Here is a 21,496-nt window from a genome sequence, read left to right as displayed (position 1 = left end):
CCCGCAACGAAACAAAACAAAACGTGCAGGCCACAAAGAAACAAAGTTGCGAGTCAGAACGCTTCCTTTACATTTAACGTGACCTATACGAGACGGGAAAAGACATCTGCTCCGCATTTGCCGAAAAGGCACGCGACGACATTCCATCCCGGCTTTATGAGCGACGTTTGTCTTGTGTGCGCACGACCGGATGACGTTTTCAAGCGACTCGTCCGGGCTTTTGCTCGGCAATGTGACTTGATGACATTTGACATATTTCTCGCGTTTGCCAGAGAAAAGCTGTCATCACATTTAGAAATGTCTTTTGGAGTCAAACGTGCAATAAGAGTTATGTTACTTGATTCAACTTTTGCAAGGGCTTTGCACAAACCAAAACGGCCGACTAATTCCCAGCCTCTGGAGACAGAGAAGGCGTTTGCAAAATGTGCGCAGCGGGGCCACACAACCAGGCCAATGTGGGAAAGCCGGCCGATGTCACTTGAGGAGCAACGGAATCAGTCGGGCTATCTTTCGCCAAGCGTCTTTAAGCGCAAGCTATTTTGGAACTCATTCACGCCGAGCCATTCTATTTTCAGCGGTGGCGAGAGCGCACGCGCGCGCGTGTGTGTGCGTGTGTGTGTGTGTGTGTGTGTGTGTGTGTGTGTGTGTGTGTGTGTGTGTGTGTGTGTGTGTGTGTGTGTGTGTGTGTACAGCACGGATGATCGCTTGCGTGCATCTCAGATGAGCAAGTTAGCGGGGCCGGAATGTGGATTTTTTTCTCTGTCTTCATTCAAAGTTGCAAACAATCGCAAAGACGTTCGTCAGACATTCGGCAAGCGTTTTAAGCGTTTCAACTGTTTCTTTAAAAACATGTTCAAAATTTTGTTGCAAAAAAAACAACAACAACAACAACAACCTGTTAGTAACTATTAGTCGAACTCAAGGATGGGCAATTCCGGCATACTTACGTCAAATCAAGATCAAGCGAGCTTTTGCCCTTCTGCTCCGCGGGAGAAGGAAGCCAGAGAAGCCGAAGTAAAAGCCATCACGGTTCGAGCAGGAACATGCACCGTGGAGGGCCTGAGCCAGGATTCAAACCCAGAACCTGTCGGCTGTCGGACAGACATGCAGACCATCTACCCAGCAGCCCTGCCCTTGCATGTTTTTCACCCCTTCATACATGACACTCGTATGTTTTGACGTGCGTGTGCCATGTAAACACCTTCCGGAAACAGAGCTTGTGCAAGTCTGCCCTCTCGCGGAAGTTCCCGAGCCGTGCAACACCCAGTCGCTCATTCAAATGCACGGCGAGGATATAATACAAGCTACCTCGGTGCAGCGCTCTAAAATGCAGAACAATTAACGTGAAAAGAGAGCGCTTCATTTGCACAAACTTCATTTATTAACTTGAAAAAAAATGTCAGTCAGAACCCCCCCAACCCCACAAATAAATGAAACGTGCATTTATTGCCGCACATCAAGGCAAACAAAAGTGGAGATCACAAGCAACTCATGCAAAGAACCTTTGAAACGGAATTTAGTGGCAAGCGAGAGTTCATGCGCTAGCAACGAGATACCACACCGGCTCGTCTTGCTAAAATGCAGATTGAAAAAGAAACGTGCAGAGAGCCACATCCAAGCGAGGATTTCACTGCGGCGCCGTATGTTTTTCGCCAGCCGCCCTCTTGACAAAGGTGCCCTTGCGTTCCAGAGTGACAGCTCTCCGGCCGGGCGTCTGGTTCATCTCGATCATATCCACGCCGGAATCCAAGCTGGTTTCTTGACTCCCCGCAATTGTTCTTCTCCGCTGTTGCTCCTCCACGGCGTAACGGATCTCGGCCGCCGGTTTGCCCTCCAGACTCACAAACCAGGCCCGCGGCGGCTGCCACGACGGCGCTTTGGAAAGCTCGCCGGTGGCCTCCATCGATCGCCTGCTGCTCCTCAGTCGACTTAAGGTTTCCGGAACCGACGCCGATTCCAGGAGACCGCGCTGGCCTCTGCTTGTCGGCAGCAAAGTATTTTGTGCGTGAGCTTCGGGATCTCCTTCCTGGTTCTGAATGGAGCCTTGTGACAGATTTGGGCTGGAGCTGTCTTGGCTGGCTTCCGTGGCCTCAGTCCAGCGGGGCTGCTGCGGTTGGTCTTTGGCTTGGAAAAACGCCGACGCGTGCAAAATGGCCACGGGCTGGCTGTAGAACAACAGAGCGTCCGTCAAAGATTCCGGAACTCGTATCGGCTCCGTCGCGTCGCTCGAAGGGATCTCGGGTTGGGCCGCTGCGGTGCAAACGTCGCCCTCGTGGACGGGTACGGCGACATGGCAGTGCTCCTCCCTTCTTGGATGCTTCAGGCCACGCTGAGATGGAGAAGATCCTTCAATGTCTTCATCGCTGCCGGTGGTCGTGGCTCGGTCCTTTTTCGGCGGGGCGTGCGTCACCTTCGTTTTCCTCGCGGAGCTTCGACAGAACAGCGAGAAGACTTTGAAATGAAGCTCTTCACACAAAGAGCGAGAGCCATCCGATGGCTTACCTCTGACAATACAACAAGGCAGCAAGAAGACAGGCGACAAAACAGAGCATTCCTCCAAGGGCCAGCGCCACAAAAGACCAATGGCGGGCAAAGAAGTCACCCAGGATGTCAGCTCCAATGAAATCTGAAGAGCAAAGATTGATGATGAAGATTGCTCGGTTTGAATTTGAGGGCAGCGCTTACTTACCTCCACGCGTCGGCACCGGCGCCGCCATCCAGTAACCCAGATGAGGAGCGCTGAACGTCCATCTGAGTTTTCCACCTTCCGACACCAGCGTCCCTAATCCCCGTCTCATCCAGCCGCCTAAATGACAAAAGCAAGCAGGTGGTGAGCAAGTTGGATGACGTGATGCGAGCCAGCGACCCACCGGTGGTGCGGTTGTAGAACCACGCCGGAAGAGCATTTGAAGACCCTAGTCCGCAGTTGTCGGGGAGCGTCAGGCTGATCTTCACGGGGCCGCCGATATGCAGCTCCGTGTCCCCGCGGAATAGCCGCACGCTAACGGCTGCCGCCGGTTTCAACTCCGTGCTGATGTATCCTTGGTAAGAGAAACACAGTTGTTCAAAAATGCGTTTTGATCACCATGGGCAGGTGTCCAAACCTGCTGTGCTGCTCATGACGCCCAAGGCGCGGAGAAAGCCCCCTCCCGCTGAAGGTGGCTCGGGGACGGTCAAGTAGGCTTTCAAAGAGGCCACGTCGCTACTCTCGTTCAGGTTCAGCAGGCTTTTGGGGAACTGGACAACGGGTCGCCACGAAGCATCTGCGGCGCAATCCACCATTTTGCAGCTTTTGCTCGCGAAACGCTGAGACGGCTTCCGAACGCTGCCTTACCCGAAGCTTTGTCGCTGATCAGGAAGGAGTCTTCAAAAAGCCACACGTTCCCTTGCGTCAGGCGACGTAGGGGCACAGTCACCGAAGAGAAGACTGAAACGCAAAGAAGCCACTTAGAAGCCGGTCGGCCGGCCGGCCGGCCGGGTGGCCGGCTCCCCACTTGAGCGGTGATACTTGGATACTTACTTGGCCTCCTGACAGTCTCGCAGGGAAGCGACGCGCAAACGTAGCCGTCCTTGCACGCCCGCACTGTGACAGGCGAGCCGCTTTGAAAAGGCACTTGGAGCAAAACGCCGCCGTCCTCCCCCGTGAGAATCGTTTTGGTTCTGGTGTAGTTGACGTGAAGATCCACCTCCGCCCGAGCCAGGTACTGACGAGTCAGCATGTCGGTCACCTGCACCTTCAGGGTGAAGGTCCAACCTGCCGACGCAACGAGCGATTGAGGGACTCCGTCGGTCATACGGCCAATTAGCAAACGTAAATTCTCTGCCGCGTCGGTGAGTCATGATCATGTGCACAAATCCAATTAGCCGCTATCACGCTGTGGAGACAATTGCTGCTTCGTGGCCACGACAACAAGAATCGGGTGAGCATCCGTGTTGAATTCACAATGAAGTAAATCCTCCACAGTTCAGCGCGCTGTTAAAATCCATCACAGAGCCATGCATTGATTAAAACGGACAAAATCGAAGTCTCCTCGAATGCTGTTGATTTTATTTATTTATTTAATGTGTGAGCCTCGATTTGAGTATTTCTTGCCCCCCCCCCCAAATGTTACTGTCACATCACGCGCTCGTGCGTGTGTGTGCGTGTTTTTTTTTTTCTTCCTGCTAATGCCGCCCCCGCCCGTGAGCACGGCCCGGGCTTAGTTTATAGGAACGGACACGCCACTCGTTCGCTCGCTTTACGTAAGAGTCCAGCAGCAAGTGCCAAAGGCAGATCACAAAATGATCCCGCATCGCGGCTCTTCATCGCGCCTCACTCCCGCTCTTGTCAAACAAGCACCGACACTGTTCAGCCTCCGCAGTAAAATAGGCTAGATGAAGTGGACTGCTGCTTGTGAGTGTTCTTCCATAAACACAACGAGGCTCTTCAAGTGGGGGCTCACAAAATGTGGAGATGTCTCGCGCCAGATTACAATAATCCCCCCATTTGGCCAAGCGGCCGGCAAAGAGCTTTACGATGACGATTGAAATGAAATGAAATGAAATGAAATGAAGCCAGTGATGTGGATGAGACACGGCTCGTCGTGTTACGGGCGCTGGAGCTTCAACACATCCATCCATCTGAAAGACAATCATTCAAGAAGATATAGCCACCTCATCCCACTGTTAACCTGCGAAACACAATCACGAGTGCTCGGGTCTGCGCGACCGCCAGACAGTCAGGAACAGATGGGCCTCCAGCGACTTAGCTATTGGGGGGCGGGGATCCCATACACAGCCCTCACCCACTTGAACTGATCTAAAACATGGGCAGTTTTGTTTGTGTCAGAATTAGGTCATGCATTCCACAGAAAGAGGAAAACGCACGCTAAAGACAAATCTGGATCAAGCGTAGGTGCAGAGGCTGCACATTGTTGCTTGGCCACCAGGCGGCAGTATAATACAGTCATGTAGACAATTGAAGAGTTTCATTCAACTCCCACAGATGACTCCGTAAGATTCTGTAATAACATTAGTCATGTGTTTTTTTTTTTTTTTTTTGCAGAAGAAAAAAGCCGTTTTGTTATATTGTCTGTCTACACATGTTGCGCCACCCTTTAAAGTCCCGCTGCTCAGTGTCGGCATGTAAAACAAATGAAAAGACTTCTTTCAGCCGCTAACTAGGCACAGCTTCCAAAGAAATTCCGGTGAGAAACGGCTGAGAGCCAAGGGAGGATGGCAAGCAAGGGGCAAAGAAAGGCAAGGCACTTGGTCCGCTTCCAAGTGCGGCTGGCTGCCTGTGTGTGTGTGGGACAGACGGGCTCATGTGACGCTCGCAGCCACCACCAGCGCGCTCCTCCCACACGCAATGAATTAGTCATGAGAAGTGGTAAATGTAGCTAAATAAATGTTGGTCGACGTAAGTTTGGGCTCGAGCGTACAATACGAACCGTCCGAAGGCTCGGCGTCCGGCTGCGGAGCAAAGTTGCCCTCGTCTTCATCCTCATCTACATGCAGAGGAGGGAGAGGGGCGCTCGTCCCGGTTCCGCTGCGGGGGAACGCGCCCGTCGCTTCGCTCTTGCATAAAACCAGAACAGAGAGCAAAAATGACACCAGCATGTTTTGCAGAAAAACAAGGAGGGGAGTTAAGAAAAGCTCTGTTGCAAAAGTATCGCGCAAGCGTCATCAATAACTTGTTCGAGGGGCATCCATCTTTGCTGTCAGCGTCGTTGGGGGCGGTAGAGAGAGAGAGAGAGAGAAAAAAAGGGGGGGGGGACTCCGCCCCCTCGAGGCTGCGTGAGGACGCCTGTATTTGTCACTTTAAATCTATTTTGATACAATTCCAGTATTATAGCATCGTTTTGTTGATGTCCCTTGCTATGTGTTTTTGTTAGGTCACGCTTTCGTCTCGTCATATTGTTATGTAAGCAAGATAAAATTGCATCCTCCAACATGAACGTGGGTCAGTAACAGAACAAGAAGCCGAGTCGACCGACTATCGCCTAACAAATCCTCAACTCAAAACAAAGTAATTGTTGTGACCGTTAGAGGGCGACAAAGACAGCCCGATTGCGGTGTATATTTGCAGCTTTGATTACAGTTGTTCCTACAGACGTCACATTTTCTCTTGTTTTTCATGGCACAAGACTGACAAAGTGACACTTTGCTACAAAGTCAAGTGTGCAGCTGTCAATATTAAGTAAAAAAGGTCTCCGAGGACTAACTCAACGCAGATCCGCACCACTGGCAACAAAAGTGACTACCAAGTAGCATTCCTTGAAAGACGTCATCAAATATTTACAAAAAGCCGAGGCAGTTTTCTGACGATTGTGACATGTTTGCTCCTATGAATGTAAAGGTGCCTTTTTGCAACACAGCATTGATCAAATAAGAACAGGACGAAACCTCCATCTACTTTCTTTAGCTTATATTTAACTGATGATCTGAATCGGATCCTGAAAACGTCATTTTCGTGATGCATGTGAAAAACAGCATTGCACAAATAGCATTGCGAGAGAACCTTTTCAATTTCTGTCACTTCTGGAGTGACGAATTATTTCTTTTTTTAATTGTAAAACAGCAGCGGCAGCAGCAGCATTTAAATGTCTGCAAGGCCCAAGCGACATCGTTAATGAAGAGAAAAGCAAAAAGGGTGTTTGCCTGTCGCAGCTGCGTTCCTCTTCAAAATAGCCCAGCTGGACCACCGGCAGCGGTGCTAATGTCAAAGAGCGAGGAAGACCTTGCTTGACGGCCATGTAGAGACGGACGGACGGTCGCGTGCACCACGCGCTACTCGCGTTGGCCATTAGCGTTTAGTCAATAGAAAGGCCAGCCAACGATTGGGGTCAGCTGGAGAGCATCCAATTGTTCCATGACCAAATGAGTGGCTGGGTGCACTGGCGGTTCGATGCGGGTCCGTCATCATCTTGCACTTTTTGGGCCGAAGCCTTGAATGTGAAATAAAAAGTGCAAATGTCTTCGTTTGATGTCGCGCCGAGATACTTTTGTCAAATTGAATGGCGCAACCCGAGGATAAACTTTAGTGCTCTTCTCAAGGACGGCGTTGCTATTCATGAGAGCGCTATAAAATCCTGATGGCTTTTATTTCATTTCCCTCACCAGATAAATAAAATATCTATGGAGCGTTAGTCACCGCGCTTGCATATGTCCCCGTTTGGAAAATCAATTTACTAAAAATTGCTCTGAGGTCGTCTGATTGAAAATCAGATTGGCTACGCTTCGCTGCCTGTCACTGTCTGACCTGGATTTTTTTTTTTTTTTTTTTTTTTAAGTCTATTGATTTCAAGAGGAACGTCCTCCAAAATGCAGAATTATTGAAATAACAAAGCATCATTCCTTTCCTCGGGCCACTGACTTGGTCACTGACGAAGGTTCCGTGCTTGGTTTCCACCAACGACTTTGTCTTTTCCCGTTGTCCTGTTTTGCATCGCCCCGCAAACGTCTTGATTTCCATTTCCGTCTGTCCCTTGATTGTGGAAAGCGCACATCTCCCTTCTCTTGACTTTTGTTGTCTCCCTTCACAGAGAAATGAATGAAGCAATCATCAAGTCAAAGGTCTTCGTATCAATGCACTCACCTTTTCGTCAATCGAAGGATTACTGAGTCGCTGAAAATCGATTTGACAGATGTCGCAAAACCCCTTTTCAGCCTAAAAAAAGTATTGTTCTTGAAAGGATGCTTTATTGACAAACACCGTCCACTCAAATGCAAATTACAAACGGGACAATTGGACCAAATGAACAGAGCCCTTGGAGTGGCATCACAGAAAGAAATGCGCAAGTGGAGCCATCCCATTTTCTTGTGACCCAAAAGACAAAGTTGGTTGGCGCAGGCACTTGGCAACGGTTCATTGCTATCAAATTGAACCGCAAATCGAAATATTTTAGTAGCACTCCAGAGGCCAAACTGATATATTGTGCTTAAATTGTCACCACTGCAACAAGCATCCATCCATCCATGACTTCCCCAAAATGCTACGACCCATTTTTTTTCTTTTTTCGTGAAGTACAACATTCTAATGCAATGTTCACGTCACCATTACATTGGCTAAAACGTCAAAACAGCATAGAGAGTCACAATGCACAAACGGTGGAGAAACAGAAGAAGCAGAGCATCGATACAATGCCAACCGAGCCCAGCCCAAAGCCCAATGGACCCTGGCGAGGCTGCCGCCGCCGCCGCCACGCAGACAACACGCGCTCATAAAAGCTAAAGCTACGCTGGGGGCTTGGAAAATAACTCTGCACATAAAAAACATGTGCCGGTAATGGAGTCTGACAATAACGCTAGTTAAGTGGCCGTTTGTGTGCTTTCAAGATTTACGCACTGAGTTGCTTCTCGCTCACGCACACACACACACACACACACGCACAAACTTTTTTTTGCTACGCTTTCCTGCTAGGGTGGATGGCGCTCTCTGTGGCCTTGCAAAATGCTGGCAGTGAAGGAGCTGGAAAGGGGCTCTTTAGACCCATCCCTTTTCATTTGGGAGGTGGGCATAAACCAAGGAGCCCCTGTAATTGGCATCTTTGGGAACAAACGGAAATGTCCCTTCCATGAAAATGTAAAAATCTGTCCAGTGGCCCACACACTTGAAGACAAAGGGCATCCCGCTAGAGAACGGTGCTGACGGTGTCGAGATCTTTGGCGACGTGAGAGCTGCTGGGCAGGGACTTGAGGTACTCCAGGTGCCTCCTGGCGTCCTCCCGGTTGTGCCGCACGTAGTAGACCACGTAGCCGATCACCATGGAGAACCAGCCGAACATGGTGACGAACATGGCCACGTCGGTGGTCTTGTGGTGGAAGTTGCAGAAATTGATCCCCGAGTCCAGAATTTGGATCAGCGCCTTGCCGGCGTATTCCTCCCGCACGGCCGTGTGGCACAGCATGTCCTTCACCGACTCGGGGTCCAGCCTCAGCTCGCGCAGCACCTCCTGCAGGACGCACTCGCAGTGCCAAGGGTTATTGGAGAGGTTGATTTTGGCCCGCAGGTGGGCAAAGGCCTCCTTGGGCACGCTCCGGATGCGATTGTTGGCCAGATCCAGTGCCAGCAAGCTGTCGGAGAGCCCGTGAAAAGCCGCCGCGTCCACTGTCTCGATTTCGTTGTTGGACAGGTCCAACTCCCGAAGGCGGGGGAGCTCTCGGAAAGCGCGGTTGGGGATCTCGCTAATGTGATTGGAGGCCAAGATCAGAGCTACGGTGTCTCTCGGGAGGTCCGACGGGATCTTCTCCAGGTTGCCGGCGGTGCATCGGACCACGGCGGCGCCGCCGCTCTTTTCCGTACAGTGGCAGCCGCTGGGACACGAAGACGCGCTGGCCAAGAAGAGTCCAAAGAGCAAAGCCCGCACGGCTGTCAAGCGTCCTGGGGATTTGCCGGCCACGCCGGGGCCCGGCAGCTCCCGCATGTCGATTCCTCGAGGGTCCGCTCGGCTCAAAGCGCTCAACTGATTTTACAATTCATCGTCGAGGAGAATGGCGTTTCGAAGCTTCCGATTATGTCTCGCCGTCCATCCGTCTTGGAGCCTTGATTTCAGGAGAGCTCATGCGAGCTAATATCCAAGTGGGAATCTGCGGTACCATTCCAGATGGCAAAGTAGCAAGCGTCATGGCTGGAAAATCAAAATGAAAGACCATGTTACTAGCAAGGAAAGGGGACCTTGTCGCCATCACCGCTTCAGAAATGCAGCGTGAGATTTCCATTTTCTGCCGACAAATGACAAATTCCTGCAAACGAGTCAAGGGGACTGTTTACGATCCACATCAATGACATTTCATCAAGCAGCGAGATTCTTTTACTCAACTGGAAAAGGGACGAGGGGTGTTTTTATTGTGTGGTCATCACGTTGGCGTGAAATGTGATTGACTCCATGCTGTGTATCCGTCAATAGTCATTACGCTCTTTGCAAACAAGAAAGCCGCCTCGTTTTCTTTTGATGAAAACCTATGATGGAAAATTGGCTTTCTAATTGCCCCTTGACAAAGAGTCGGTCGGCTCTGGCCGACTTGCCCGCTCATCATGAGCCAAATTACACCACAGAGTCAATCGTTTGTGGCTTGCTTTTTTCCCCAAATTGCACCAGCCGTGGCTGGAAGGATGGACGGATGGATGGACGGACGGATGGACGGATTACACTGCCAAAAAGCCAAAGGACACACAAGTGTGGGCGCCAGACTCATAAGTCAAGTGAAGTGTCATTTCTTTGAAACACAGCAACGGCTCACAGCAGCAAATTGGGTCCGTCTCGCCAGTATCATCATTTTACTGGTGGGCTTAATTGCTCGTACAAATGAAGCCCTGGATGCGCTGCCGTCCAATCATATTTGCGCTCCCCCCCACCACCACATGGTGCCACTTGCAGGGGTTCAGTAGCCCACGGCCACAGACACACAAGCGTGGTCATAAATAAGCTTCTCATTTTTGTCTTCTTCGGAACTCAGCTGAACATGTGACGCACGCACGCACGCACACGCCGCAGGGAGGTTGTGGCTTGACCACATCATTAAAATCATATAGAAAATACACATGATGGATGGATGGATGGATAATGGAGAGCGAGAGAGATGAAGACAAACATCTCAGATAAAAGAGCAGAACAAAATGAACATAGCAGGCGTGATGATCACGTTTGATTGATTCATAAGGAGTACACAAAAGGTACTTACCTTTGGCACATTTTTCTTTGAGAAGGAAAACGCCGCTCCATTGTGTCCCCATCCGACGAGGCTGCGACGGGAACTTTCTCATACCATGAAAAAAGAAGCAGGATCCTCTGCTCAGAAAGCTCTGCAAAAAGTACAACCTTCTGCTGAAAACGTAAGCGGCTGGAAGTTATCACGCCTCACTCGTGGAGGTGGGCGCTTTCCGTGTGCTGCTCGAAAGATGATGAACAGGAGGAGGAGGAGGAGGAGGAGGAGGAGGAGGATGCTCCTCGTTCCAGGTGGAATGTCTCGCGAGCGTGCGTCTCTGTCCGGGGGTTGATGAACTCGTTTCAAATTTCCGCCTGGATGTGACTCAACAAACAATCACATCAATAAATATTTCATTTGCTTTCTCGTATGTACAAGAAATAGGAAATGTGGTCACGTACTTTCACCATTTCAACAAATATTTGCCAGTCTCGGCCACCCATCAAGCGTGACATTGAACAACGGAGCCGGGGTTTTTTGTCCTTTGCTTTTGACCGCACCGGGCTTTCTTTGACCTTTCCGACACATTTCACACAACAAAACACATTTGCTGTCGCAATAATTCCCATGCAATGATATGAATGGGGACCTTTTGCAAAACGTCCGTTGTTTCAGTTTAAAACTCATTCACATGCCGAATGCACACGTGTATCCAATGGACAAATTGTAATTTCGCAACTCGGTGCCCAAGTGCTGCCGCCGCCAGTGAAAATACAAGCAGAAAATTCAGGGCGCTCGTTTTATGAGGCTGCACGTTTAGTGCGATTGTTTTGTAAAAACCTGTTGCACGTCGCTTATTTGGAAAAAATGCCTTTCAGACAAGTCGAGAAACCTTTGCTAAACGGGTAGCCAGCCCCCATGTGACTGAAATTCTGCTGCCCGTCGTCATGGTGACAAAAGTCATACTCGGCAGCGTGACATGTCAAAAGCGATCTGATCTGGACACCTGGGAAGTGTTTGAAATTGTGGAGACAAAAAAAAAAAAAAAGCACAACGTGTGGATAATCAAAGCGATCCGTCTGCCTCACTGAAATCAATTCGTCCAATCAAGATGGTGGCCTCCTGATTCAGCTAATTACGTGACTCGCTGAAGCAATGTGGAGGATCGGGTGCGTTGCCATCGTTCAGTTCATCACCGGCACATCAAAAAGCCAGCAGTCCGACGGTTGCTGCAGGTAATGTTTCATTTGGCCAAGCAGGCATAGTCATTTGGGTTAGGGAAAATGAGTTTCCACTGACCGCTTCCCTCGGGTTTCAAAAGTAGGCCACGGCTCCCATTATTACAGGAGCTGTGAGTATTTCTTTGTTTTGCGACAGGCGCCAGCCTTAAGTGCTCCACTTGCTTGCTGTATTGTTCAGTGATAGATTCGCTTTTGGAGAAAAGAGGAAATGCTGGGCCGATTGATTATAGGTGCAACGTTGCCGTTCCGTCAGAACAAAATTGCCTGCGAAGGGCAAAAGCGCTCCCAAAAGGCAAATTGAAAACGGACGTTTCTCTCCAAAAATCAACGAGGTCAACCACCAGCACAAACACAACATGACAAGAGACAACATCAACAATGGACCCTGGAAAGCAGGAAATTAAGTTCTTGGCTCCCTTAATGAGGCTTGTCGTTTGAAATGAAAGATGCTCTTCTGGCGCATTTGTGGCGTGATCAACGTCCTTGCGAGGTCTTCCCATTTGTTTGCATTACGTGTCGTTTGAGCGCACGTCGGACCGTGTTTGTGTGTCGTCACGAGAACACGACCTGATCTCAATCATTTTTGGGTCGTCCACACCTCACGAGAACACGAGAGCAAAGTCCCAGGTTGGGACAAAGACAACTCCAACTTTATTTTCTTTTTACAAAACAAGAACAACATGATGACATGAGCAAAGGCAACGGAGATCTTTGCAAAGTACAGATGGGCGGGGTGGGTCTCAGGAAAACACACGTCCGCTTTAAAATCAAAACTGAGCAAGATCCAACAGATGAAGCCTGCTCAGATATGAAGAGAAAAGTCTTCAAGACAACCACAACAGCGCCGTTGCGATTCTTCCGATCCCTGAGAGTCGAGGGGAGGCTTCGTCCACAAAATGAAATGATGGCTGGAACTTTATTGGCTGCCCTTTGCTCTTACGCTGGACCTGTAGGTTCGTCAAAACCAACAATGCAGTTCCATCACGACATCGATGACAGCTAATGACTTTGAAAATGACGTCCTTCTTCCCGAGACCATCTCCCACTTGACTAGGATGCCCCGCCTCGACGTGCGGCATTTTGCACCTCGTCTCGACCTTTCGATGGTGATCTTTAGCAAACATTGGAAGGTTACCATTTGGGATTGGAGTGGAGTGGGGGAAGGCAAGATGCTCATTATATCTCTGTCCCATTCTAGTCCCCGGAGATCTTGACTTGAATGCGTTGGCTGGAAAAGGGTTGTCAAGGTGATGCTTCAGCACCGATACCATCTCACTTTTCGCTCAAAGACCATGAAAAATGGCTTTTGTCTGTTTGTCGCCCTGATTACAGCGTCGCCTCCACAATGCGCACCGAAAAAGATTTAGGACTTTCCCACCAATACGCTGCCCCCTACTGGATTGGAATGCCGATACGACAAATGAACTACAAAACTATTTCATAAAACAGATTCATTGATACGTTTTCCACCGATATGCTGCCCCCTACAGGATTGGAATGCCAATACGACAAATGACGAGTCAAAGCTGCAGTGACATCATTGCGATAGGCATCATTAGATTTCTTGGCTGGATTTACACCACCGTGTGGCATGATTGTGACCTTTTGGGCTCGGAAGCGAGTCGGGTGCGCGCGGGATGGGATATCGCAATTGGGATGAAGATGCTCAAATTTCTTTGCCAGAGTCTTGCATAGAAGTCTTGCGTCAGCTGCAGTTTCATTTTTGCTTCCATACGGATTGTCAAATACAAAAATCAAGAAAATGTATACAAACACCCCAAAATTCTGTCTTTTGACACTAGATTAAATTCTAGCAATGTTAAATGGCTTTTGTTGGCATATAAGGTTTACAATTGTAAACAATTGAGAATAAATAACGATACTACTAAACATATAAAAGAAAAAATGTACATTGTTTGACTGGCTAAACATGCAGCAGGTCACACTGAACATTTTGGGTGTAGCCATTCAAAGAGAAGATCACAGAAGAGTCACAACTTGTGCACAGCAAGGGGCCCCTGGAATTGTCATTTCAAAAAATCCCACAGTGCCGAGCAAGTTCTTTTGGGTTGCTGCACAAAAAAAAGACTTCTCAATCTTAGAGCGAGGAACGTGAAGTAGAAAGGAAAAGCAAAGCAAAGCAAAGCAAAGCAAAGTGGTTGCAGAAGCATCTCAAAGTGAATTTACAGCAAAAGTTGAGCGTCAACATGGAGACGATGGAGGATAGATAAATCAAGGGCATGATCTCAAGGTGGCTCACAGAGAGAAGATGGCTACAAATTAGAGTGTGGCCATTCCGGTGACTTCCGATGTCAACCTAGGACAGTACAAAACAAAAAAAACAAAAGAAAAACAAACAAAAAAGTGTGACAAGAAAATAACAGATGATTGGGATTATTTGTTGTTAACGTCGGTTTTATATTAGGCTGCTAGTGCTTTACTACTGATAAAATTCACACACTCACATTTGGACTTGATTGTGACATTTACACAATGTTCATTTGGATTCTTTTGATTATGATGAACCATGCTCCGGGTCAAATCGACTCGTAAATATTATTGCTTTAAAAGTCCACTTTGTTTTCACTCTTCAACCGGGGGGAATATTTGTTGTGGGATGGGGGGGGGGGGGGGGGGGGACTTGTCTGAAAACCTGGCAGCCACTTCAAGAAGTTGTCATTGCCGAGGGCTCATTCCACATGGCGGCCACGTCCCTGAACCTGCCATTGGGAGTTAGGGGAAATAATAATAATAATAATAATAATAATGACTTTCACTGCAATTGTGTTGAATGAGTTTGACTTTGCCTTGTTTGTGACGCTTGTGTCAGTTGATTTGCCAGCAGCACGGGCAGAGAATGTGAGCAAATAAATCTTTTGAGGTGACTTTGATTAAGAGCGTTTGTGACCAGGCTGTTTTTGCCATTGGCATACGTACGCATATTTCTTCAGGGTGAACCGAATAAACAATTCTTCAAATTGTTTTGAGGGAAAAACTTCATCATATTATTGAGAATGTTTCAGCAGACGAATAAATATGTCCCACAAACCTGGCATTGATGAGATACTGAGCCAGACTGATGTTGGCGGGCGTCCCGGTGATGGTGATCTGCCGCTCGGACGAGCCTTCGATGGCGTTGGCGATTTTGATCTGAGCTCCCGACATTTGGCGGATTTCGTTGATTTTGGTGCCTTGACGTCCGATGATGCAGCCTATGAGCTGGAATAAAAATCAATTGTCACAGGTCATACGATGACGACATGGTTAGCTGAAGAAATACATCAATGACATTTTTGAAAGCTTGCTCACGTCATTAGGAATGGTGAGCTCATGGGTGCTGGCCGGTGGACTCGCTTCCAAACCTGAATTGGTCAAACAAAGCACAAGAAACAAACAAGGAATGGTTGAAAGCTGAAAGTTCTTGGGATTTTTGAGGCATTATTTTGACGCAAGTCACACTGCGTTTTGGAAGTTGACATTTTTCTGACCACACCCGGGAAGTGGAAAAATTAAAAAAATTGCATGAGCACACAGCTGAGCCGAACACAATCTGGAATGTTACTGAAGCTTCAATTGAAACAATCATATTGCATTTTCATATCATGGAGGTCAGAGCAGATATCTGAGCGAGCCAAAGAGCCATTTTTTAGCAATTGCATCACGGGCACCGAGCGTTTGGCACTTCCCGCATTCCGCTTCAGTTTGGAACCAACCCTAAGCGAGCCGCTATGCCATTAGAGCGTCGTCATGTTAGACAAATGAAATAACGCAAAGTGTTTTCAAGGACAGCTGCATGGCCTTTACCAAACAATAATTACCACATGATTGCATTAAGCGGCCATGTTGCTTGTCACAGGCCTAATGGCTTTCTCAAAAAAAAAAAAAGAATAGGAAGCACAGCGAGCAGGTCAGGCTGAACGGAAAAGAAAAAGCCACAAGGTGGGAGGGGAGAGAAGGGAAAGAATGGAGGAGGACAGAGAAGGACAGGCACGTCTACGGAAGGGGGGGGGGGGGGGTCTTGTGGGTACGTACCGGGGAAAGCGGGGGTGGTCTGTCCGAGGGGGGTAAAGGGGGTTTGCTGCATAGCCAGCTGGTGGAGCTTGGTCAGCTGCTGAAGGGTTAGGAGGGAAAGGACAACTAACAGGTTACTCTTCACACCAACACAATGTAGGCAAAGTCCACACGGTGAGGAGAGCAAGATGGTGGAGGGAGGGAGAGGAAGGAGAGAGGAAGGAGGAAGCTGCTTTCGGACAATTTGACTTTGATTACTGCGCTCATCGCAAATGACCAAAACCCCTTTTTTTTTTCCTTTTTTTTAAATATTACTGCACTGGTCACACATGACCAAAAGCCTATATTTATTTATTTTACTTTATTTTTGTTTTACTTTTTCTTTTTATTATTGCACTCGTCACAAATGATCCAAATCCTTTTTTTTTTTTTCCCAATAATGCACTCGTCGCAAATGAGCAAAACCCCTTTTTTTTTTTTTTGAGTAGTCCCAGCTCAAACGGGGGAGGCGTGCGCTTTAGATTCAGGTTCTCCCTCTTTACAGACTTTTAAGAGGATGTCAAGTCGGCTCTTGAGCGATGGTTACCCGCGAGCGCATCCATCACTGCCCAACTTGAAATTAGTCAATCTGACAGCAACCGACTCTTCAGATGCTCTCGCGACAAGGACGGACGAAGGCGGATTATTACTCGGCCTGCCGGCCGGCTGGAAATTAAGCGACTTGCACTTTTGACTATATGGACCGCGCTTTTGTGATCTCGTATTGTCTTTAAAGATTGCCGGAGGTGGGTTGTCATGTTTCGATTCCCGCATCCTCACTCTTGATTTCGTGATGTTACGGTGAGAAGAGAAGAAAACTCACATCTGGATGTGGAATGGCATATTGTCCCTGAATTGTGTAGGCCTGCGGGGGAAGACACAAGACAGGCGTCGTCAATAAACCAAGATGGAGATCTTCTCTCATGTCTGGATTGTGCCTTGGAGTGTGTTTGCGTTTTTGTGTCCGCATCTAAAAATAAAAGGGCCTTCTGTACTCGGTAGAAAGCCATCCATAGCGGAGGCCGGGACTCTTACCTGGCCCCCGGAAAAAATGACAGGGGTGGAAGCGGGCTTCGGGCGATAAGGAATCGTGGCACCTTTGGGCGGCGACTAGGAGAGAGCCGGATACACAAACGAGCATTAGACATCAAATCTGGAAAAGTTTCTGGCATCTTTTTGGTTTGAAGCAGACATTTTGGCCCCATTGCAGATCCAATTGAAAGTGGAACTGATGTTTGTACCTCCAGCATGACGACGCAAATCTGTTTGACACACTGGATGATGGCTTCGGGGGTCCCGGAGATTGTCACGGCGCGCTCGGTGGAGTTGGGCAGCATGTCTCCGGCCACCTGGACCTGCGCCCCTGTGGACTAGAGAAGCCACATGGCCTTTTCAGAGCAGCAATCGACTCCATCTCATTGAGGCGGCACCGTATCAGGCTTTAGTTGGATTGTCTTTCGCCACTTGGAATACCTGGAAAGAGTTTTTTTTATTGCTACGACATGGGCTGCAATAAGGATGCGCCCCGAGGTTCAGCCTGAGGGAGGGAAATCTCTCCTCAGCTGAAACGTGCACCAACAAGGTTCTTTTGTTGCCCCCGATCATTTGGTTCTGTGAGAAAAGGTTCAACCATAACAGAGAAAACAGAAACTCATCTGACAAGATTATCCCCTCCCAGACATGCCAAGCTCGTCTCTCTACTTTCCTATTTGGACAGGAATCTGGCTTTCAGATTTGGACAGAATAACATTAGAGACTCTGGGGAATGTTTTGCATTACGAAGAAAAATTCAAGTCTCCTTAAAGCAAAAGCAGAATGCATTCATGTTGGAACTCTTTCACTACCATTGACGCATATAGACGTCAACGTTGTATTTCATCGAGGCTGCCGGATGAAATCGTACAACTTTGATCCTACCTCACGCATTTCTTTGATTTTGGAGCCTCCTTTGCCGATGAGAGAGCCGCACTGGCTGGCCGGCACCACCAGCCTCAAGGTGACCGGCGGCTTGCTGATGGCCGGGCTGTTGCTCATGGAGTTGATGATGTCCTGCCATCAAAACACGTTGTTCACCATTGACGTCGTCACGGCTTCCCACTCGCGCTCACCTCCTCAAATTTATAGGCAATCATGGCAAAGGCCTTGAAGATCGTGTCCGTCGGTCCCGTGATGGTGACGATCCTCTCGGGGCAGTTGCCTTCCGAGATGTTGATTCGTGCGCCGCTCTGCAAAGCCAAAAATAAACCCCATCACGCCACAACTTGAGATTCCACGCTTTTAACTTCAAATTTATTTTCCCCATTAAAGACAGAAATGCCGTGAATCCATTCCAGCCCAAATGTGCATTTAGAAAGAAAAGCAACAATTGATATCATCGGAATTGATGACAAAAAGACGCAAACGACACCAATTTAGTTGACTGCCACTAATGCGAATCCATTTTGCGCACTCGTAAATGTTGCGAATGAGCACACTCACCTCTTCGCGCATTTTTTTCACCGTTTCCCCTTTCTGGATGAAATAAGAGAGCAGCTTTAGAATATTGTGGCAGAGGACGGAGAGACGGACGGACGGACGGACGGAGGTGAGCCTACCTTTCCAATGATGCTGCCCACTTCCTGCATTACACACAAAGGAGATCTGTCAGTACAATTGAGGTTCATCAGCCATTTGCATACAATGGCAATGGTGAAAGCCCCCCGAGTAGCTATGAATATTCCAAAACCGACCACAGGGCTTTTGGTAAGAAATATTTCTCCTCGACTCCCCTTTGTGCCTTTTTTTCCAGGCCTGCCAAGGTTGTAATCAGTTTTTGATTCAATTGCTGTTCCTGTCCAACCACACAAACTCACTGTGGTGGAGCAAATGTGTGTTGACAGCTTGCTAAAACAACAACAACAAAAAAGCTTTGCTATGGAACAAGCCTCATCAATCTGGAAGGCCGGCTTGCCATTGGGGCTCCCTTTTCCCCGACCAAATGGACTCGCTCAGTTCCGCCGGGGCGCCTCAGCTGCTTCAAAGCCGACTTGCCTGGAGGTGAGAACGCGAGTGTTCATATTTGTCTGCCTGCGTGTGATTGACTGCTGATCTGTCGGGACGGGCTCCGGCTCGCCGTGCGTGACCTTGGCCGTAAATGGATAGTTAGGAGGAGGGCGGCTTGATGGAGAGATGGATGAATGGATGGATCTCGAGCGCAGCGGAGTACAGAGCAGATCACATTCACGCCGAAAGGCCTTCAATTCATCGACGAGGACTCATTTTGGAAAGCTAAGGAGGCAGACGTACTCCATGAACCATTTGGGTTTGTCAGCGGGAATGATTCAGAAGATGAACGAGTACTAACATCCTAAGTGGATTTCACCGGTTTTATATTTCTGGAACAGACGAGTCACCCCTAAGCAAACTCCTGCTTTTGATTTTTTTGCTTATCCATCATTTTGATCCGGGCCACTGTTATAGGAACATAGCGTGTGGTGCGGCGCGGTGCGGCGCGGTGGCCCGATTCATTCAAAGGAAGGACATTCCAAACAAGTGACGCTGATGCAACAACAAGGAAGTTTCCCCCCTGTCAACGACCTTTGACCTCCCAGTGAGGCCACCTGCTGATTTGTGTTCGTGTGGCTGCGGAGGCTGCATATTGAGCAGATCATTTGCATGCGGGAAGCTCTGTGTGACCTCAAAACCAACTTTGTCTTGGAGTATTTGTTCTCCAACGGTCACACGCTTTGACACATTCGCCACCGTCGGCTTACTTTTCCGTGCATGAGGAGCCGGATGGTGAGGGTGACGTTGAGGCCGCCCTCCGACTGGACTTGGGCCGACTCCATGGCGGGAGGAGGTCGGGTGACGATGCCTGGAATATGATGGGACGGCGGCCAGCTAGGCACCTGACGATCATCACGCAGGGAAAGAAATATTGAAGGTCGTCCACATGAAAGCGGCGGCGCCGGCAGCGGGGCCACTCACCAGAGCTTCTGCGGCAGAATTTTTGTGAGGTCATAAAGTACAGCAGAGTTTGCTCCAGCAGCCGTCGGCCTTCCAGTCGATTACCAGCTCATGCTGACGTCTGAACATAGAAACACACGTGATGGACATTTTGTCCTCGTTGCAAATCACGGACAGCCAATCCACACATTTGTGACAAGTGGTCCTGGCTTGATGACATCACCGCTGTCAGAGGTGATAACAGCGCTCGTTCTCGCATGCACAAATTTACTTTCGGGTCTGCCTGTGGCATCTTCTTGGTCATCACCATCTACTTACTCTCTGGTGAGCTTTCCTGGTGCCAAATAATCCAATCAGGAGTTATCTGAGAATGAGAGGGCACAAATCAAAAGATGAATGCATGTTGTTCATATTATAGTCACGGTTTCGTTGTTATTATTTCTTACATTGTGAGCTCGCAGAAGACAAGACCCCCGGCCGGGGACAGTGAGGGGAGGTGATTCTGTGAATGAAACCGAGCATTTGGGTTCAAATGATGCTGCTTGTAGCGTCATCTGCCGGCCGCTTTCAGGTACGCGTGCACGGATTTTGCAACTGGACGTTGCTGCCCTCTTTTGGCCTTACACCACAAATGCACCATTGCCCTTTTCTCAGTGATGTAATCTTGACAATATTTACATTGTATTTTGTGACAGAAAATCTACAATATTGCAACGAGTGCATTTCTTCAACAAGAATGCCAGGGAAAAAGAATAAAATGAAGAATATTCTAACACTTGCTATCTCTTCTTTATTTTTTTTAAATGCGATCCTGACGACCTCACGTGTCACGATGGTAAATATATTTGTTTCCCTGCGTGTGTGTGCCGTTTCGTTTGACTTTGTTTGGAAACCCAAGTGCCTCTCGCCTGGTTAAGTACACTTTGGAGTCGCACGGTCCGCTGTGACCTTTTCCTCCAAAAGAAGAAGCCAGGAAGGGAATAATGTGCGTAATCTTTGCCCCCCCTCCCTCCACACTTATACACATTAAGATAATCCTCAGAAGCAGCAATCTGATTTCTCCTCAGCTTTCCTGCAGGGGCAAAGGAGCCGTTGGCGGCGCCGAGGTCCCTCTGGGTAAAAAGTCGATTATCACGTCAATGGAAAGGCCCCCAGCGCGCTCCCATGACACTTTTAATATTTAATGATGAAAAAGGCTAATGCGCCATCTCCTCAGCGTGGCTCTTAGGCTCTCATTAAATATCCCGACAGCATCTTCGGCACACATTTTGTCAACTGAAGCACTTCACACCCCCAAATGGAACACACCACATTCGTCCGTCCGTCCTTTCCATTATTATATATCATAGAATAATCCATTATTGAGCAGAGTGCACACAAACAGATGAACGGCCCCAGTTTGATCATTTCCGCTCTCAAGTCCGCAAAGGCCTGATTTGTCAAAGTTCAGCTGAACACACACACACACATACACAACCCTAAATAATAAATGCGGGATTACTGTCTGTCGCAAAAAAAGATGGATTTACTCGGTGCAGAATATGCCGCAAAGACACGCGCAGACATGCAAAGCGAATGCTCCGAGCAAGCGGAAGAAACGCTTAGGTGGACAAACGCGCTTCCAAAAGGAGCCA

The 21,496-nt window shown here is 48.7% G+C and overlaps 3 protein-coding genes across 4 annotated transcripts; all 3 read right to left on the bottom strand.

Moving 5' to 3' along the window:
* Positions 1 to 1,407: 1,407 nt before the first annotated feature.
* LOC147051407 (protein FAM171B-like) lies at positions 1,408 to 7,540 on the bottom strand. 2 transcript variants are annotated; one of them, XM_085920731.1, is made up of 9 exons: positions 7,355 to 7,540; positions 5,430 to 5,556; positions 3,521 to 3,754; positions 3,335 to 3,427; positions 3,105 to 3,263; positions 2,871 to 3,041; positions 2,690 to 2,806; positions 2,503 to 2,626; positions 1,408 to 2,429 (listed from the first exon to the last, which is right to left on the bottom strand). In XM_085920731.1, the coding sequence occupies exons 1-9, from the start codon at positions 7,451 to 7,453 to the stop codon at positions 1,628 to 1,630; spliced, it is 1,926 nt and encodes a 641-aa protein (XP_085776857.1). In that variant the 5' UTR covers positions 7,454 to 7,540; the 3' UTR covers positions 1,408 to 1,627. The 2 variants fall into 2 exon arrangements, with proteins under 2 accessions (XP_085776857.1, XP_085776858.1); XM_085920732.1 differs by lacking the exon at positions 7,355 to 7,540 and having other exon boundaries at positions 5,430 to 5,912.
* Positions 7,541 to 7,695: 155 nt separating this feature from the next.
* lrrc3 (leucine rich repeat containing 3) lies at positions 7,696 to 10,712 on the bottom strand. The gene is made up of 2 exons (XM_085920755.1): positions 10,663 to 10,712; positions 7,696 to 9,608 (listed from the first exon to the last, which is right to left on the bottom strand). The coding sequence occupies exon 2, from the start codon at positions 9,402 to 9,404 to the stop codon at positions 8,613 to 8,615; it is 792 nt and encodes a 263-aa protein (XP_085776881.1). The 5' UTR covers positions 9,405 to 9,608; positions 10,663 to 10,712; the 3' UTR covers positions 7,696 to 8,612.
* Positions 10,713 to 12,506: 1,794 nt separating this feature from the next.
* On the bottom strand, positions 12,507 to 20,211 carry LOC147051405 (poly(rC)-binding protein 3). The gene is made up of 14 exons (XM_085920756.1): positions 20,181 to 20,211; positions 19,884 to 19,983; positions 19,670 to 19,804; positions 18,512 to 18,535; positions 18,396 to 18,428; positions 18,026 to 18,142; positions 17,835 to 17,966; positions 17,159 to 17,287; positions 16,953 to 17,027; positions 16,741 to 16,782; positions 15,900 to 15,978; positions 15,177 to 15,229; positions 14,917 to 15,086; positions 12,507 to 14,587 (listed from the first exon to the last, which is right to left on the bottom strand). Exons 3-14 carry the CDS (start codon positions 19,742 to 19,744, stop codon positions 14,533 to 14,535), a joined length of 984 nt encoding a protein of 327 aa, XP_085776882.1. The 5' UTR covers positions 19,745 to 19,804; positions 19,884 to 19,983; positions 20,181 to 20,211; the 3' UTR covers positions 12,507 to 14,532.
* Positions 20,212 to 21,496: the final 1,285 nt, after the last annotated feature.

Source organism: Syngnathus leptorhynchus, chromosome 9 (assembly GCF_054491065.1).
Source record: "Syngnathus leptorhynchus isolate UIUO chromosome 9, UIUO_Slep, whole genome shotgun sequence".
NCBI classification, from domain to species: Eukaryota; Metazoa; Chordata; class Actinopteri; order Syngnathiformes; family Syngnathidae; genus Syngnathus; species Syngnathus leptorhynchus.
The sequence above is the reverse complement of the archived record's forward strand: the minus strand, read 5'-3'. Positions and strand labels throughout refer to the sequence as shown.